Source organism: Ciona intestinalis, unplaced genomic scaffold (genome assembly GCF_000224145.3).
Source record: "Ciona intestinalis unplaced genomic scaffold, KH HT000064.2, whole genome shotgun sequence".
Taxonomy (NCBI): Eukaryota; Metazoa; Chordata; class Ascidiacea; order Phlebobranchia; family Cionidae; genus Ciona; species Ciona intestinalis.
The window spans coordinates 34267-55061 of NW_004190386.2; the positions used below are offsets into that span (position 1 = coordinate 34267).

Here is a 20795-nt window from a genome sequence, read left to right on the forward strand (position 1 = left end):
AGTTTTACTCCTTTTGCGGTTGAACGTGCGTTGACAATAATCCTATACAGCCACTGCCATAAAAGAGCCTACAGCCTTACCGTACTCCAATGTTTTAATATCAAATTAACTGAATACCAATATATCATCACGTTTAGGCTTTATACAGTAGGGTGGGGGGAGATGGGACACTTTTTCATGCTATTTTCTCGTCCCATTTGGTAGAAAACAAAGAACATTCAAAAAATTGTAAAACTGTATCCTCACGGCTCCCATAGACCGCTGTTAATTGTTTAAAACACGATCGGGATATTTAGATATTATGTGCTAAATGTGTCCTACCTCCCCCCACCCTACTATAGTTAATACTCCATTCCTATATATACTAATATTAGATCAACTAAATACCATTATTTCAGCACGTTTAGGCTTTATATACCATACTGTCTGATTATAAGCAATTCCTATTATAAGTATATTTAGAGTAAGACCTTGCTTTACTAGTAGCACAACCGCTTCTAAGTTACATCAAGATTAAATCGGTTTTGACTTTTCAGTAACAAATGTTACCTTAACGCCCGAGGTATAATAATTAGAAATAGATAACCAGGTATACGTGCCAAAATGTAGATTAAACTTCGCGTAACACCAGGGGTGCGCCAAGAAGTGACTCTTAAATTTGCCCTTTAAAAGTGCGTCGTAATTAAATGACAGTTTCCCGCTTTTTTAAACATATTTTTAAGTCATTTCGTTAAATAGACACCTTTTCGTCCGATTTTCTCATCTCATTTCGTAGTAAACAAAGAACATCTAAAGAAATATAAAACCACATCCTCACGACTCCCATAGACCGTTGTTTTTGTTTAAAACACGATCAGGATATTTAGATTTTATGTGCTAAATGTGTCCTATCTAACCCTACAGGCTACAGTACTATATATTTCTTTTTTGAAGAGTTCTTCTGGTATTTTTTACATTGTGATCTCAAAGAAATGATCTCCCCATTTTTCATAGGGCGAAACATAATTACGATTTGCCATTAAGTGTTTTGTCCAAGGAAACAAACTCCTACAATGGTAGCCACGTACTTATTTATCAGCGCATTTATATTTTGAATGGGCTATTCTATATATACGTGCGCTCATACGGCGAGGCACAGCGTGGGACTGGAATTAGGCATAGCAAAAACCATGCGTATTTGTTAATCTGCTAGACTAGACTCACAAATTACATTACATTACAAATTACATACATACACTTAAACCCAATAAATGTCTATGTGCACAGTAGCCTAGCAGCGCACTTTAGCCAAAATACTTTAGTGCTTAACGTAATTCTGCACTATCTCTAGTTTTACAGTTGCCTATATTTTCTGATCGTGTTTTGCACAAGTTAACGGTTATATCATTCTGTAATTATAGTGGGGTGGGGGAAGATGGGACACATTTTCATTCCACTTTCTCGTCGCATTTGGTAGTAAACAAAGAACATTTAAAGAATCATAACACCATATCCTTACGACTTCCATATACCGTTGTTAATTGTTTAAAAAACGATCAGGATATTTGAATATTATGTGCTAATTGTGTCCCATCTTACCCCACCCTACTATATTATTTTTTGTTTGCTTACCGTTAACGGGACGATAAAAAATGCAAACATGTTTATCTAAGCCACGCTGCGTAAGTACATACGTGTTCTGTAGAGTTCTCTGCATTTACAATGACAGTATAATCTAAACGGGTCAAAATCGGTCTAGTCACGAAAAAGCTTTTGCTCAATAGGTTGCAATTGACCTGTTAAATGTAGGACAGAACTACGAAAACACTTTAAAAGAAAAACAGACACATTTACGGCTTTGAGTACCGGCACTAAAGCGTATTTGGCTGTCATAAGACACTTAGCACACGCATAAAGGCGTTATACCGTAATGCAGCCTGTAAAATTACTTCTTATTTTACCGGCGCATATAAAACTATGCGTCATTGGCTATGAAACAGTTTTATTACTGTACTTAATGGTAATTAAATGGGGGAACTACCCACGTACGCGCTATGCTGACCATTCTAAATTGATATAATTAAATGGGCGTATAAAATAGGAGCATAAAATATCATTTTGCTGTCGGCGTTTTTGGTTATGTCTGTCCTAACCTGTTATAATGTATAGTAGGGTGGGGAAAGATGGGGCACCTTTTCTTATTATTTTATTTTATTTTCCAAATTGGTAGTAAACAAAGAACATTCAAAGAATTATAAAACCGTATCCTCACGAATCCCATAGACCGTTGTTATTTGTTTAAAACTTGATCAGGATATTTGGATATTATGTGCTAAAGGTGTCCCGTCCTACCCCATAGTAGTATACAACAAAAACAAAGCTATTATAGAAATGTTACATGCATATGATCACAACGATCTTTTAGTGTCGTAAACGTAAAGATACGGTTATATAATTCTGTAAATATTCTTTGTTTACTACCAAATGGGACGAGCCAAAACAAGAAAACGTGTACCATCTTATCCCGCTATAATACATTTTATTTAAAGCAAATTATAGTAGGGTGGGGGAGACGGAACACCTTTTGTACATAATATCTAAATATCCTGATCGTGTTTTAAACAATTAACAACGGTCTATGGGGGTTATGAGGATACGGTTTTATAATTCTTTGAATGTTCTTTGTTTACTGCCAAATTGAAAGTGAAAATAGAACGAAATGACGTCCCATCTTTCCCACTCTACCTAATAGATAGTGTATTTTTTATCACAACATTTTGCTATTTTTTTCCTCGCATAAATTAATCACTGCTACATTTTTAACTTATAAGCTATATATATTTTTTACTAATGCTGTTGTTCTATACGAAGCTTACAATTACTGTCGAAATATTTAATATAGCAGGGCGCTGATAAAATAAATAAATGGCCTTTACTGACGCCTGTACGCCCACGTATTAACCATTACCAAGAACTAATACGGAATTCCGCCCACGCAAAAAAACTTGTATGCACTTTAAACTATTAATACAAAAAACCCGCGAAAATTGGTAGAGACTATGTTTACAAAACCGGTCATTTTTAAAATATGTTTTTGTATAAATATTAAAAATGGTCTCGTAAAAGGTGACTTACAAAGTTACATACGCGGGCATGAGATGTATGAAACAGAACACCCGTGTTATAACCACTGTCTTTTTCCCGCCACGCGAGGATAAATAAGTTGCATTTATAACTAAAACTGCCTTTTACCCTATTGAAACGTTTACGACTCTAAAAGGGCGTTGTTAATTGTTTAAAACACGTTTAGGAAATACGGACTATTTCTATATGCTAACGGTATCCATCTAACCCTACAGTACAATGCAATACATTTGTAACATATACAATGTTCGTTTCAATTTATACTTTAAAATAACTGCAGCATTGCAACGGTTATAAAACGCACTAACTCAGCATGGGGCTTTCAAACGACCCGGTCAGCTGTATTAAAATGAACTCTTTGACCTTATACGAAACAGCCTGTAGCTTTAAACAGTAGGGGCATGTAATTTAACTTGCACGCTACGTTAGATGCGCTGCTGGAAGCTTGGAAATGAATTCAACTGTATGTAGAATTAGTTTAAATCCTTTTTGTGGGTTTGGGCTTTTAATATAATCGAATTTTAATGAATGAATGAATGAATGAATGAATGAATGAATGAATGAATGAATGAATAAATGAATGAATGAATGAATGAATGAATGATTGAATGAATGAATGAAGGAATGAAGGAATGAATGAATGAATGAAGGAATGAATGAAGGAATGAATGAATGAATGAATGAATGAATGAATGAATGAATGAATGAATGAATGAATGAATGAATGAATGAATGAATGAATGAATGAATGAACGAATGTTATGTAACTTTATTATCGTCGCATGGTGGGGTACTGACAGTCTTTATAACACGGATGTTATGTTTCATACGCCTTGTGCCCTCTTACGAGTTACCACAAATGTAACTTTGCGATGTAGTTTTTCCTTTTGTCTTTATAAATTAAGACAATCCATTGTGACCACTAGGTTTGAGCAATCGCCGTGTCTTGTCCAAAAGACACGCGCATCTGCAAGTACTGCACTGTAGCACCACCTTGAGGTTATTAAAAATCATGTGTCTAGTTCGCTGTTCGTCGTAACTCCGATTTCGTGATAAACACATTAACACCAAGTTACGACAATTGTTCCAACCCAGTGGTCACTAATGGGTTATCCAAATTGTCTACAATATAGAAAAAACAGTCCCCATCAAACTTATATACGTGGTAACTGATTAGCGGACACGAGGTGTACGAAACAGAACACTCATATATTATAACGACTGTCATTGCCTCGCTATGCTGGAACAAATAAGTTGCATTCATTCATAACGTTGATACTAAAGCCAACAAAAGAAAAGTAATTCGCCGTGGCAACATATATAAGATAACAAAACCACTTACGTTTAATATGATGACAGCATCGAGCTCCGAACCCATCTCCTCTGTTCTTATAGAAACGAAAGTTATAACCACCAAGCCATGGCATCAAAAACCAAGCTATGAAATTACCAAGTATTCACTAAACATATTTTGCTGCAAAATTTGCTACAAGATTAAGATTACAATATAGGAATAAAAAAAAAACAGAAGAATTTACTTAATATTTTTTGGAGATATAGTAGGGTGGGGGAAGATGGGACACCTTTTCATTCTGTTTTCCCGTCCCATTTGGTAGTAAACATTCAAAGAATTCAAAAACTGTATCCTCACGACTTCCATAGACCGTTGTTAATTGTTTGAAATTCGATCAGGATATTTGGATATTATGTGATAAATGTGTCCCATCTTACCCCACTCTACTTTATAACTAAAAAAAGTTAAAAAGGCATGAATAAGATGTAGCGACCGCGCTTATTTTCTTCCAATTAAACGTAAACATATTTTAACTGTAAGCGTGTTTTAAAACTGTTGTTTTGTCGCTATATCCTGTCTTTTCATTTAAAATATTTCTAAATCTTCGGTACCGTAATCGAACAGACAAAAAAATTATTATTATTATTACATATTAACTCGGTGATTCTGAAATTAAATGCAAAACTGGTCGCCCCGCGGTCCCTGCCTCGATGTGATACTTCACTCGTATAGAATATAAACAGTAATAAAAGCTAAATTCTCTATAGAAATAAAAATCCAAAATTTTGAATCGTTGTGAACTTAATTTGTTTTGTTTTGTCACAATCAGTTCTCTATTTAATCCTTAATGCTGATTGGTCAGACTTCACACGTGACTGACGCCTCGCACCAGCTGATTACGCCCGCGTTGATTGCTCCGCGCGTAAAACGCCTTCTTAAAAAGCGAGTTACCACGTTTCAGTTTAGATGAAGTTGGTTCCACAACAGGTTACAAGTTGGAAGGTTTCAAGAAGTTATTTTGCAAGGCTAGAGTTAAGTATTGTTTCATTACATTAGTATTATTATGATATACTTTTTACTGTAACATATATTATAGGCTTACTGCTATATACCGTAATATTGTTACACTACAATATTACTAAGCTACGAGTTTTGTGCCTTGCGTTTATTACTTTACTATACTTTAATTTTAAATTGTTTTCACATTCTGTTTCAGGAATCGCGATGGCTGTTAATGACGTCACTCGCGACGTTATACGTCATAATATACGTCACTCGCAGCGTTACGTGATTAAATATATATACACTCGCGACGCTACGTCATAAAATACGTTACTCGCAACGTTATGTCACAACCGCTGCATTTGTTATGTTTGTTACGTCATAGCTTAAACACATTTGCGCTTGACTCGTCACAATACGGTTTGTTCTACGCGCCCGTTTCGCGATTTTTTTTTATGGGGCCCCATGCGCGTTTTGCGTCGTCGCAAGGCACATTACTTGTATATTCTATTTTTATTTGCGCTATAAGCGCGAAGCAAGAAGAACAAAGATTTGGTAAAGCATAAATCACAATTGGCATTATTACGTACATAAGCTTTTTTCTAGAAACATCGATGATGTGACGTCACGAAGTGGTGATGACGCAACAGAAGAACCCACTTCGTAAGTTCATTGTTTCGTCACAATTTTTTTTAAAATAAAGTTTTAACGCTAAAATTTTTAGAACATGGTTTGTGACATCATAGAGGATCAAGCGGACCATGAAAAGAAAGAAGAATGAAGGTAATTATGACGTCATAATAAAGTACCATTGTGTAAGACGGTCCATGTTTTCATTTTTTTATCGTCCCATTTGGTAGTAAACAAAGAATATTAGCAGAATTATGTAACCGCATCTTCACGACTCTCATAGACCGTTGTTAATTGTTTAAAACACGATTAGAAAATATGGGAATTATGTGCTACCATTCAGCCTACAGTACTATGTACTTATGTTTAAAGATTTTTGCAGAAAAGTCAGCAAAAAGCTGCAGAAAAAAAGCGCAAGGTATTGTATGCTATTATTGTTTATGATTTAGTAATTAAATATAATTTTGGAGTAAATTTTAATGGGGAATGAACTTATTCAGATTTAGTGACTTTTTGCCTTTTTTTGTCTGTTTTTCTGCACGTAATATACACTTAACGTAACTATCCTACTTTTGCAGACGAAGAACAAAGACGAAGACGCCAATCAAGGATAAACGGTTGGAGGTTTGCGGTTTAAGTATGAGTTGTGTGTTGTATGTATGTACGTCTGCGCTGTTGTACTGTAGTTCTGCTGGACCTAATGTTGCCAGCTATTTTTAGTCAGTCACTACTTTAGTGCATTTTGCATGTCACTGAAACATATGCAATGAAACTATGGCGAACATCTTGCTGGATCGGATTTTGTTGTTGTACACAAAAAGTCGAATCTTTTAACGATTCTGTATTGTCCTAATCACTTGGTGAGAACGCTATGTTGGTACACAAATACTCGAGTAATATTAACACCCATCATAGTAAGCGCATAAACGTGATAGAATTCCATTTGATATACCATAATATAATGTAATGTGACTTTCTCTTATGTAATGTAAACTTCCCCACGAGACTAATTTTAAATTAAAACGTCATTTAGCGTGATTGCGACGATGGCCACGTCACAATTACGCTACGACGTCGATACGGTGGATCAGAGCATTGTCCTGACCCAGCGTTCGGTGCGGTTACGTTAAGCTTAGATTGAGTTACTTAACGGTCGGGTTGTTGCGTGGACGTCGCCGCCAGTGATGCTATACGCTCGGTTTTAGGTCACTACTAATGCGGTTCGTAACAACTTGACGCAGTTTTGTAACGGTCGATGCGGTGCGTAACATCCGGACGTTATTATATTGTGTGGAGATACGACGAGAGTATCGCGGTACCAACATGGCGACTTACCTATAGATTAACACTTGATTGAACATTCAGTACACTGCAGATGATTATCCTTCGGGATTTGAACCATATTTTCTTTGAAGATGTTTCAATGATTATGTCCGCGTTAATTTTTTTAAACCGTCCTATTTTGTATGATTGAGCTGTTGTGTTTGTTGCATGTTTGGCACATGTATGTCGCTGCACTCGTTGTACTATTTTTGTCTTTTTGTTGGTGTGTTCCTTGTGCACATTTATGTGCGTCGTTGTACTATTTTTGTTCATATGGTTTGTTTTACCTTGCCTGGGTACGGCAAGGGGTTTCTCACCAGAGTAGAAACCCACTACCATTGGCTGGGGGCTTGTCGTGCCGTAGTGGCTTTCCACCAACGCCAGCCACATAAACTATGAAGGTATTTTAATCCTGTTTCTATTTTTCAGAAGCTTCAATAAAAGTCATGGCGTTCAGTTTTAATTAAATAGAACTCAATACGAGTTAATTTATACTGTTTTAATACTGTACAGTCGTTTTGCTGTTAATTATTCGCTGTATTAAACACTTAACCAGAATTTCGTTACTGTATTTGAAATAAATAAAATAAAACGTTATGTTATTGTCTATTTTTGTTATATTTGTTTATTTTGTTTTCACTGCTTTGTATTTTTTAATGCAAAATAAACACAAAATTTTATTTCTGCATTTTGACTTGGTGGTATGACTTCCGAAACATAATACGTCATAGAATAGTGATGTCAGATCTCTATACGTCACTTTAAGTATGACGTCACTGCGTCTTCATTTTCATGACTGAAAATTAGTGACCTATAACTAGGAATTACTTTACAAAGCTTGTTAAAAAGCCATTCATTAAATTGTGAAACATAGTAGGGTGGGGGGAAGATGGGACACCTTTTTATTCTCTTTCTCGTCTCATTTGGTATAGTAAACAAAGAACATTCAAAGAATTATAAAACCGTATCCTCACGACTCCCATAGAAAGTTGTTAATTGTTTAAAACACGATCAAATATTTGGATGTTATGTGCTAAAGGTGTCCCGTCTTTCCCCACCCTATTATATCCAACTATTTGCATAACGATTTTATAAACCATATTTATAAACAGGTGAATCTTTTGGAACGAGAGAAGACAGTTTAAAATTACTGTATATAACTGTATAACTGTAGCCTTTTAGTAGGCTAGTAAGTTTAACTTTAAAGCAAGTTTGCAGGCGACATTAAAACAGTAATTTGTGAAATAAATCCGTCACGTACAGTTTATGCTAAAACGCCGGGGGTTTAAAATGCGGATACACAACACATATACACGTCATACCACAGTATTGCGATACCGCTATGCTATGCTTTGCTTCTACAGTTGTTTAAAACCAGTTTTACAGCAAAGCTTTTAGTATTATGTTTAATTAAATGTTATTTATTTAATTTTCACATTGTATCGTCTGTAGGGTGTAACGGTCACGCCTTTTATCCAAAACAATATTTCTTTCTTTTTTATCAATAAGCGTGTTTTAACAACTGTTGTTTTACCGTTACTACCCGTCTTTTCGCTTTTGTCAACTCTCTTGTTCTTCGCTATCGTGACCGAAGAGACGAAATAAATTTCATTCATTCATTCATTCATTCATTCATTATTATAGTAGGTTAGGGTAAAATAATCAACGTTTTTATTCTTTTTTTTTTTCATTTGTTAGTAAACAAAGAATATTCAAACAATTATAAAACCGTATCCTCACGACTCCCATAGACCGTTGTTAATTGTTTAAAACACGATCAGGATATTTGGATATTATGTGCTAAATGTGTCCCATCTTACCCTACTCTACTATACCTATAAGATCGCGACTCTAAAAGAGCGTTGTTAACTGTTAAAACACGTTTAGAAAATGCTACTATAGCTGTTTAATACTAGTGTATATATGAGTATTGAGTATAAAGCCAGTTAAGTTAAATTGGTTTATAGGTTTTCGGGTTTTTTTTATCGTTCCATTTGGTAGTAAACAAAGAATATTCACAGAAATCTATAACCGTATCCTCACGACACTAAAAGAGCGTTGTTATTTGTTTAAAACAGGAAATATTACATCTGTATATGCTAACGGTATCCATCTTACCACGCAGTAGCCTACTACCATGTTGCTTTTCTCAATATGCATAATACATAGGTATGAGTTTTAATTGAAACTTATATATAGCAACGCCGTTCCGGAAACTAAGCCTATTTAAGCTTACTAGAACGGAGTTTCGGTATTAGCAAAACACTTTATATCCAGATTGTAATGGATTTAATTGTCTAATTATCCGAAATAACTTGAATTTCCGAAAACTCTGTTCTTCAAAGCCGATGTATTATATACATATTTTGTTACTTCTGCTAACATGTATACAGTAGGGTGGGGGGAGACGGGACACCTTTTACCTCTATGGGGGGGAAGATAGGTCACTTTTAGCACATAATATCCAAATATCCTGATCGTGTTTTCAACAATTAACAACGGTCTATGGGAATGTGAGGATACGGTTTTATAATTCTTTGAATGTTTTTTGTTTACTACCAAATCGAACAAAAAATAGAATAAAAAGGTCTTTCATCTCCCCCACCCTACTATATATGTTTTATAAGACGTATAGTTTCAGGAGCAGTTTTATATGATCTTTTATATAGGCTACGAACTTTTTTTGCAAAAGTGCGGCAAAACACTTTTCGTTGCAAAATTGCGGCAAAAACAGTTTTCGAAAATAAGAATGATCCACAGCCAAAATCATGCGCATATAAACCATCGTGATAACCCGTGTAAATAAATACAACATTCGATAAACGACAGTCCCTCACGTTGCAGGTCGAATTTGAGAACCTGTATACCGAGTTAAAACACAAAGGTCGACGACCTAAGCGTCTCGTTTTACCTGAGGCAGTTGGCCGTAAGTAAAAGTAACAGCATTAAATCACAGCATTAAATCCAGCAGCGTTACAGAAGGCATTAGAACGTGCAATTTGCAGAAACAATTTTTAGCTGTAAAGTATGCGATGTATCGTCGTCTCTTGGGTGATTGCGCTTATTTCTACAAGAGCGTTAAGTCAAGGTAAGAATGCATGTTGTAATGTTTATTTGATTCTGGTTTATTTGTTCTCGCGTTGCGCGCAATGATATTCGTTGTAATACGGGTGTTCTGTTTCATACACCTCGTACCCGCTTACCATGCAGTTATACCATGTGTGTAACTTTGTGGGTTAATATTATTTGGAATTTTAAAATTATTTTTAAAGTATAGCTGGCATTTTAAATCATTTATAAGCGAAGCAATTGCCGTTAAGTGTCTTGTCCAACAAGCCCACAATATTAGGGTCGGGCCTCGATTCAGAAGTCTCTTATAATTGGTCAGAGGCGGACGCGCTTTAAACCATCAATGCGTTAAAAATTGTCTCAAAATATTTAAATTAGCGAAGAGGATGGAATAAGCATTAAAACGGCAGTCTTTAGGAACACTCTATTATGTAAAACTGTGTTATGTTTCTACACTTCGTGCCCACTTACCAGTTACAACTTATATGTAACTTCGTGGGTGATTATTTTATTTAAATTTTGTTCTTGTATGACTAACTATCTCTAAAAAACTAGAGGACCACAGAGTTGGAGCAATTTCCGTCAAGTAACTTGCATAAGAATACATACGACCACAATGGTAGCAGCGTTGAGCCTTGAACCCTTAACCTCTTGGTTGAATAAAGGCGCGCAAACCGGTGTTAAACAGAAATATAAATATATAAACTCAAGTGACATTTAAGAAATCATAATATAATTTATAATACAAATTTTCAAAGAATCTAATTTAGATTAAGCGATAGAGCACTTGATTAATGCGATTTTTGTACTTAGTTCAATTAGGAATAAACATACTTTAAAGTTCTTAGTAATCCGGGGATTAATTCTTGCTTAATAATCTGACCGCGTATCTAAAGGGCGTTTGGGTGCAAACTGACTTCGCAGCATTCTTGAGCACGTATGTGTCTCGTTTAATCGGCTTTCGTCTGCTGAAAAAAAAGTTTAGAAATATGTTATCGTTTATCGTTTGTATATAAAATTGTGCACGTTTTAGAAAAGAATGTTCTAGCCAAGATGGATATCGTTAGCACATAATATCCAATATTTCCTGATCGTGTTTTAACAATTAACAACGCTCTTTTCTAGTCGTGAGGATACGGTTAAACTTTTCTGTAATTAGTCTTTGTTTACTACCAAATGCGACGATAAAATAGAGAAAAAACATGTCCAATCTTACCCCATCCTAATAGAACATACTATATAAAACCACGGAAATTATTCATCAAAAACGCAAAATATTATGCCGCACGCTTGACATATATTTATAAATTTGCTAAGCCATGGATTACGCTTCTGACGCAATAGTTTAAGTAGTTAATTACAGCTTAAAACCTGAAGTGTAAATAGTGACGCAAAGCCTGACAGACGAAACCAGTGCTTCAAGCTAAAATACACGTCTTTCCAGGAAAATATTACACTACGTTTATTTTTCTCGATATTTAACATTCTTGAAGCGTTACTTTGAACTTGATAAGCAGAATTTCAAAATAAACGAATACGCAACTGCTAAATTGAGATCTTACAATGAGAAACAGCACGACACACCTGAGTTTCGTGATATACTAGAGTCGTATGCAAAGGCGTGGTATTTCTTGGCGGCCACTAATCTGTTTTTCAAGTTACAAGTCATACAAAAAAACACAAAAATAAGAACACGTAAAACGTTGCATACGTCATGATTGGATTTTCTTCAAAAATACGAATAACCTCGCAAGCAGGTACGAGGTGTATAAAATCACTATGCAAGTTATGCCAATAAAACAATGTGCTGTAACTTGATAAATAGGTATAACATTTGTTTGTGAATATGTACACATTTATGAATATTTTATATAGAGACATTTTTTTTATATTATTGTAGCATGTACACCTTGTGTTATAACGACTGTCGTTGCCCTGCCACGCGAGGATAAAATAAGTTACCCTCGTTTATTCATTCAAGTGCCCCTTTTGTAATTCAGTTTATTTTATTTCTATTAGTACTTAAATATGATTGGTTGTCTAAAATTAAAATTTCGCGCTTTTTTTAAAGAGTGACAGTTCGTATGTAAACATTATGTTAAAACAAATTTAAAATAAAGTTTACAATGTCTGCTTATACCTTATAGAATCCTGCAGTACAGTTTTTACATAGTAAGTAACACATGTAATTTCGCAAGTACACTTATAAGCAGCTAGCCATGAAAAATGGTCATCAAAAGATACAGATCTAAAACTTGTTTTCAGGCATAAATTTTCACGCCGTGGTCTGCGGTTTTTTCGTCGTAGACTTTTGTATATTGCTAATATACCCGCAGCAGCTATAGGTTTTCCGTATAGACTATATTAAAGAGAGAAAAAGCGAAACATAAGATACATAAACAGTCGTTAACTATGTATATATATAAGTTGCATATGCGGTAACACAGACACGGGGTGTATGTAGCTACAACACATATAACAATCTAATTGGTTAGCAAGTGTCAACGCGTGTATAATTCGTCGTATTCGCAATGCAGTCTGGAAAATTCCCATATTTTGTGGTCAAAATTAGGTACATACAAATAAAAAAGCATTATTCATACAATTACAAACTTATAAATACAAGATAACTCGTAAGCGCACACAAGGTGTATGAAACAGAACACCCATGATATAACAACTGTTGTTTTTTAAACACATTAGAAAAGATAAAGTTACTACAACTAAAACTGACCTAACTTTTTTCAGGACCATGCGGGCGCACATTTACTGCAATGTCCAGGCTGAGAACAATCAGTTCTACAAACTACCCCGAGAATTACCCATCAAAGCATAATTGCTGGTGGCACATTACTGCTCCTGCTGGAAACATTGTGGCTTTGGTGTTCACTGAGTTTGCAACTGAAGGCTGTTGTGATAAATTAAAGGTAATATAATCACCCATAAAGTAACATACATGGTAACTCGTAAGCAGGCATGAGGTGTATGAAACAGAACACTTGTGTTTAACAACTATAGTTGCCCTGCCACGCGAGGATAAAAAAGTTACATTTGTGTTTTTACTTGAATTTAGGAAATATTTAAAAGTATTGCTTTAGTAGAGTAGTTCTTTTTTAGACGTTTTAAATGAATTTTATAAAATATATTGTCTCGCACAATGCTACACAGTTATATATGCGGTAACTTGTAAGCGGGCACTAGGTGTATGGAACAGAACACCCCTTCTATAACAACTGTTGTTGTCTCGCCACGCAAGAATAAAGCATATTTCATTCAATCACACACAAAGTTACTTATGTGGGAACTTGTAAGCGAGCACGAGGTGTATAAAAAAAAAGTTATAACAACTGTCATCTCTTTACCACTCAAAGATAAATTATTTTAATTCATTTATTTTTTAGATATTTGACTCACCAATTAGAACAGGCAACAATCAGCTCCTTATTCGAGTTTTAGGTGGCGACATAGCTTCACCATTTCGTGTGTATTCAAGAAACAACTATTTAAGTCTCAGATTTGAGTCCGACTCTTCACTGAGCTATAGGGGATTCTCATTTACATATAGAGCTATTCGTAAGTTATTTTTAAAATGTATTAGTATTTTTGATCATTAAATACAATAGCATTTTTGTATTTGTTAAGCTTGGAGCTGTTTCGTGCTAACTTTTCAAGTAGGGTTTGGAGTTTAGAGTTTTGAGTTTTTCTGTGTTAGTTTTATTTGAGTTTCGATTTTTTTTATTTATGTCGTTTTTTAATAGGTTATTTTCATTTAAATGCCTTTTAGTATCTAAGTATTTGATTTAATTAGGTTTTGAGCCATTTTATAACTTTTAAATAGGGTTGAGAGTCTTGAGACACTAGAGTTTTGGAATATTTTCTGTGTGTAGTCGTGTACACAATTGCATTACATTTGCTTAAACAATTTTTTTAAATATATTTTAAGGTTTTATTTGGTTTACTATAATCACCAATAAAATTGCTATGATTACTTTAATAAACCCAGCACTTAGTAATAACATGAAATGGTCTACAGAGAACCCTGATTTTTTTAAAAATGGTCCTATGATACCTTGTTAAAAAGGTATTACATTATATTCAGGTCCACTGCCTACTCCTTCTGCAGTTACTAGAACAACAAGGACTACTACAACATCAAGTACCACGCTTGGTATGTCTAATATTTTATTAAAAAATATGTTAATTTTTTTAAACTTATGGTATGTCTTATATACATGTATAATAGTATATATAGTATGTAATAATACCATTTACTTGTCTTTTCGATCACGGTAGCGAAGATTTAGAAATATTTTAAGCGAAAAGACAGGATATAGCGACAAAACAACAGTTTTTAAAACACGCTTGCAGTTAAAAACATATTTACATTTAGTTGGAAGAAAATACGCGTGGTCGCTACACCTGTATATGAAATAAAATGTTAATGTTATAATGACGTTGCCTAGTCAAGTGAGAATAAAAAAAAATAAATTCATTAATTGATTATGGCATTAAGGAAAACTGCATAAATTTGCCAATATATGTTTATGGCCTATCCCATAGATTTTAACTTATTTCATGAACTTTTAGGTACCACTGTCATTTTTTGCAACAACTCTTTAGGTGCCTAATTTTTGCCAATTTAAATTTAATTTTTTATTATATTTTCTGTTACTTTTTATCACTCATAAAGTAATATAGACTTTTTGTCTCTTAAGGTATAAAAATAAATTTTATTTTTTGTTTTTATTTTCTAGCTGGTGTATGCGGTTTTACCAGACAAGTAACTACAAATGAACCAGTTGAATTTACGTCACCTAACCACCCTAGAAGATATCCACCTAATAGTAATTGTCAATGGACATTATCTACTACCCCTGGTAGGGTGGTACAGTTAACTATAGGCAGAGTGGAAACAGAACTAAAATGGGACTTCATTGAGGTATAAGATGCTATTTTTAAAATATGAAATTTTTATCTGGTTTGTTACATTTGTGGGTGTATGTGTCCTTGGGCAAGACACTTAAAGTCAATTGCTCCAACCCAGTGGTCGCTAATGGCAATGGGTTGTCTAAACTGTCAGCCATACAGAAAAAAACACAAAGTTACATACATTGTAGCTCGTAAGCGGGCACCAGGTGTATGAAACAGAACACCCATGTTATAAAGACCGTCATTGCTCGCCTGGCTAGGATTAATTTTTTTTAACAATTTATAAGGTATATTTGTATCTGCTTGGCAATTTATACAACCCCTAAGGAACAAATTGGTTTGTTTCAGACATACGCAATAGTAGCAGCGCTGAGGCTTGAACTCAGTACATATAAGTTACATTCATTCATTTTAATTCCAGGTATGGGATGGAATCAGAAAGTTAGCACGTTTAGAAGGCCTACCTGCCACTCAAACATTTGTATCTGTGGACTATACAGGACTAATAGTAACATTTCAAAGTGATAGATCCGTCAACAGAAATGGTTTTCATGCTGTATTTAGGAGTGGTAAGTTATCAAAATTACATATAGTAGGGTGGGAGGAAGACGGGACACCTTTAGCACATATTATCCAAATATCCTGATCGTGTTTTAAACAAATAACAACGGTCTATGGGAGTCGTGAGGATATGTTTTATAATTCTTTGAATGTTCTTTGTTTACTACCAAAATAAACAAAAAATATAGACTGAAAAGGTCTCCCATTTTCTCCCACCCTACTATATATATATATTCATATATTTCTGGACCTATAAAAATAATGTAAAATGTCTTAACTCCCATTAGTATTCTTTTTTATATTAACTAGTATATAATTTTTTTTACAGTTCCAGCTGGTATAGTACCACCAGAATTGACATTGCCCGGTAAGTGGATTTTAAACTGTTCTTAATAGTTAACATTGTGTTCAGTATGCTAAAACGATAAATACATTTGTGTCTTCAAGAAAATAAAAAACTTTAAAAAAATTTGGCAACTATTACGTTTACATATGGTAACTCGTAAGCGGGCACGAGGTGTATGAAGCAGAACACCCGTGTTTTAACAACTGTCTTTTTCCAGCCACGCAAGGATAAGTTACATTTATTCTAATACACCCAAAAATTAGACTGTTACAGCAATTATTAAATGACATCATCAAAACTTGTCAATTTTTAACGTTGGTCTCTAGAGATGAATGAATGTAACTTACTTTATCCTCACATGGCCGAAAACGACAGTCGTTAAAACACGGGTGTTCTGTTTCATACAACTCGTTCCAAATTACAAGTTACTAAGTATGTAACTTTGTGGGCAATTATTTTTTTGTGAAAATTTTTTATTTTTTTTATGTGTAGCTAAAAATTTTAGGACTAATTTTACAAATTAAGTTACATTTATTCATTCATTCGTTTACTCACAGAGCTATGCGGTTTCAACACAACAGCTACAAATGCGTTTCAAATTATAACTTCGCCGTTATACCCGAATCTGTACCCTCTTGGTATAGAATGCAAATGGTATATAACTTCCCCACCTGGCTCTACTATACTGTTCAATGTTACATCTACGAATATAGAATCTTGCTGTGACTTTTTAGAGGTAAATTTGCAACTTTTTTGTGATAGTGTTTTTATTTTATCGACTTTTTGTAGATTGGAGTGGTTTTTGGTTATGTTATATAGTCAGTTTAGATAGAATGGTTCATATTCTTATTTTTCGTAAGAATATTTACAGAAATATATAACCGTATTCTCACGACTCTAAAAGAGCGTTGTTAATTGTTCAAAAACATGATCATGAAATATAAAATATTATGTGCTAATGGTATTTCATTTTACCTAACACTATTGTGTTTTTTATCCTGGCAAAACTGCTACCAGAAACACTTCTTTCGACTTGTTTATCAAAAAATAAAGTAACCAAAACAACCAAAAACACAATTTCATATTTAGGCATTACATGAAATAACTGGCTCTAAAATTTCTTTTTTCTAAATTCTCTAGATTTATGACGGAACTCGTGCAATTGGATCTCTTGCTGGCCGCCTTCGTGGTTGGAGAGCATATAGAAGCACTGGGAATTTTATGATGTTGTTATTTTATTCAGATGATTCTGTTGCAAGAACTGGATTTCATGCAAAGTTTAAATCATGTATGTTTGATTTGGTGTTGTATAAAGATTGACAGCAAGCATGAGGTGTATAAATACTTCATGTGTGTCTGGTGTATAAAAAGACACCCGTGTTATAACTCGACAGAAAGCATGAGGTGTATAAATACTTCATGTGTGTCTGGTGTATATGAAGACGCCCATATTATAACTTAACAGTGAGCATTAGGTGTATGAATACTCCATGTGTGTCTGGTGTATAAGAAGACACCCATGTTATAACTCGACAGTGAGCATGAGGTGTATTAATACACCATGTGTGTCTGGTGTATAAGAAGACACCCATGTTATAACTTACCAGTGAGCATAAGGTGTATGAATACACCATGTGTGTCTGGTGTATAAGAAGACACCCATGTTATAACTCAACAGTGAGCATGAGGTGTTTAATTTGTTATAGATTTTTTTTTTGTTATATATTTTTACTTTTCTAGTTACACCAACAATAACAACAACAACAACAACAGCAATACCAACAACAACTGTTCCTTCTTTAACTGTGCCAACACCAGCAACAAAAGCATCAACAGTTGCTAAAACTTCTACAATTGCTATACATACAACAAGTCTTAGACCAGGTTACTGTCTGCTTAAATGTGTTTTCTATATTTTGGCTCTGTTTGTTTGTATAGACACCTAACAACAAGGTAAAATCTGGGGTGACTTTGTTAAAGTACAGTTACACTCATAGTTGTCAAACATAGGGAACCTCGTTGATTAATGTGGTGAATGCAATACTTTGGCTCTGCTTGTTTGTATAGACACCTAACAACAAGGTAAAATCTGGGGTGACTTTGTTAAAGTACAGTTACACTCATAGTTGTCAAACATAGGAAACCTCATTGATTAATGTGGTGAACGCAATATACTTTGGCTCTGCTTGTTTGTATAGACACCTAACAGCAGGGTAAAATCCGGGGTGACATTGTTAAAATACAGTTACACTCATAGTGGTCAAACATAGGGAACTTCATTGATTCATGTGGTGAATACAATATACTTTTGCTTTGCTTGTGCCATAAAATAGGACCTCACCCATATAGAAAGTTACATTCATTCATTCATTCATAACTTAAAAGCAAACAGGAGGTGAATGAAACAGAACACACATGTTATAACGACTGTTTTTTTTTCACCACGCGGAAATAAATAAGTTACATTCATTTATACACATATTTATAACTTAAAAGCAGGCAGGAGGTGAATGAAACAGAACACCCGTGTTATAACGACTGTTTTTTTTACCAGGCAAAAATAAATAAGTTATTTTATTCACTCATTTTTAGGCACCACATGTGGATATGAGACTATTGCCTCTTCTGAGCCCCAAATTCTGACTTCTCCGCAATTTCCAAGCACCTACCAAAACAACTTGTATTGTGAATGGGTTATAGGTAGCCCTACTGGGTATACTGTTCAACTCACAGTGGGTTATCTTGATACTGAGTTATGCTGTGACTACTTAGTGGTAAGTTGGGCCATGTTTTTATGTTGGCTTCAATGGCCTAGTGGTACAGTATTTGGGTAATGATTTGGCGGTACCGGGTTCAAATCTCAATCAAGGTATTTTGTATTGCAATTGTAATTTAGACATATTGGTTACCAAACTTATGTTAAAACTCGACAGTGAGCATGAGGTGTATGAATACACCATGTGTGTCTGGTGTATAAGAAAACACCCATGTTATAACTCAACAGTAAGCATAAGGTGTATGAATACACCATGTGTGTCTGGTGTATAAAAAGACACCCATGTTTTAACTCAACAGTGAGCATGAGGTGTATGAATACACTATGTGTGTCTGGTGCATAAGAAAACACCCATATTAAAACTGGACAGTGAGCATAAGTTACATAACTATGCAAATTGTCATGAACTGTTTACACAAAATATACTTTACAATTCCTAAAATTTAGATTCTTGTTGGGCGTTCTGAAGTAGCCAGATTACGAGGAGTATTAAGCGAGCCAGTAACTTATTTATCAGTCGTTGGAATTACTGTACGTTTTGTTACGGATAGTTCTATCAATGAAAAAGGGTTCCAGCTAGTATATAGGAGTGGTAAGTCATATATTTTTATGTCCGAGGCTGTGGCATTGTGGTAAGCGCGCCTGCCTGTGACCCAGAGGTAATGGGTTCAAGGCTCGACGCTTCTACCATTGTGGGCGTATGTGTCCTTGGGCAAGACAGTTAACAGCAATTGCTTCAACCTAGTGGTCACTAATGGGTTGTCCAAACTATCAGCCATACATAAAAATAAAATTAAAAAAAATTTCCTAAAAAGTAACATACATGGTAACTCGTAAGCTGGCACGAGGTGTATGAACACCCATGTTATAATGACTGTCGTTTCCGGCCGCGCAAGGTTAAAGTCAGTTACATTCATTCATTCATTATGAACTTATAGGGTTGGGGGTACTGGTAGCTTTTTTAGTGGGAACGCTGCATTTGTGAATTAACTATAAAACAATTTAAGCAATTATTTGTTTAAGAATGCTGAAAACTGTCTTGTGTTTATAATGTAATTTACAAACTTTTCAATTTTTTTATTTTTATTCATGATATAGTAGGGTGGGGAAGATGGGATATCTTTTCATTCTGTTTTCTCGTCTCATTTGGTAGTAAACAAAAAGTATTTAAAGAATTATAAAACTGTAACCTAATGACTTTTAGAGACCTTTGGTTATTGTTTAAAACACGTTCAGGATATTTGGATATTATGTGCTAAAGGTGTCCCATCTTACCCCACCCTACTATTTATATATTCTCTATATATATATATATACATATTATATTTACAGTACACTCTTCAAGCCCAATAACACCACTGTCTTTACCCTGTAAGTATTTAATTAAAATATTGTTGTAACTTAATTTATCTAATGTTTTTACTTGAGTATTAATTTGCAACAGCTTAATTTTCTGCCTATTTAGTTTTAAGACATATTTTGAACCTAGATATATATATATGTACATGATTATACTGATCGTAACTACAATATTTTAAGTGCGCACGTCCTCTAGACAAACCCGCGCGGGAGAGATTTTAAGCGCGCGAGTTAGCACTTCTATTGTTTATTTTATGGGGGGTGCTTGCGCACCCGCTCGCACCCCCCAGTGTCCGCCGTTGATGTATAATATGCCCTAAAAAGTGAATGTCGTTATGCTATTATTTGAGAAAATGCCAGTTCTGTAGCGCAATTATTAGATA

At 34.6% G+C, this 20795-nt stretch overlaps 1 protein-coding gene and 1 long non-coding RNA gene across 4 annotated transcripts; both read left to right on the forward strand.

Annotated features, from left to right (window-relative positions):
* Window positions 1-6040: 6040 nt before the first annotated feature.
* Window positions 6041-7973, forward strand: LOC113474979. Its single transcript, XR_003396700.1, has 4 exons — window positions 6041-6082; window positions 6144-6202; window positions 6432-6467; window positions 6628-7973. It is a non-coding gene; the product is annotated as an uncharacterized LOC113474979 (long non-coding RNA).
* A 2342-nt stretch (window positions 7974-10315) lies between these two features.
* Window positions 10316-20492, forward strand: LOC101242750 (deleted in malignant brain tumors 1 protein-like). 3 transcript variants are annotated; one of them, XM_026838174.1, is made up of 13 exons: window positions 10316-10460; window positions 13190-13368; window positions 13843-14014; window positions 14541-14609; window positions 15196-15380; window positions 15792-15939; window positions 16260-16298; window positions 16835-17013; window positions 17418-17565; window positions 18018-18161; window positions 18870-19051; window positions 19501-19645; window positions 20386-20492. In XM_026838174.1, exons 1-13 carry the CDS (start codon window positions 10400-10402, stop codon window positions 20451-20453), a joined length of 1719 nt encoding a protein of 572 aa, XP_026693975.1. In that variant the 5' UTR covers window positions 10316-10399; the 3' UTR covers window positions 20454-20492. The 3 variants fall into 3 exon arrangements, with proteins under 3 accessions (XP_026693975.1, XP_026693977.1, XP_026693978.1); XM_026838176.1 differs by lacking the exon at window positions 10316-10460 and adding an exon at window positions 12515-12613; XM_026838177.1 differs by lacking the exon at window positions 10316-10460 and adding an exon at window positions 12773-13013.
* Window positions 20493-20795: the final 303 nt, after the last annotated feature.

Excerpts from the sequence above, each read along its gene's own strand:
- LOC101242750 (XM_026838174.1), top strand. The coding sequence starts at position 10,400 with ATGCGATGTATCGTCGTCTCTTGGGTGATTGCGCTTATTTCTACAAGA. Across the intron at positions 17,014-17,417 it reads CTTGCTGTGACTTTTTAGAG|ATTTATGACGGAACTCGTGC; the intron begins GTAAATTTGCAA and ends TAAATTCTCTAG. Across the intron at positions 17,566-18,017 it reads TCATGCAAAGTTTAAATCAT|TTACACCAACAATAACAACA; the intron begins GTATGTTTGATT and ends TTACTTTTCTAG.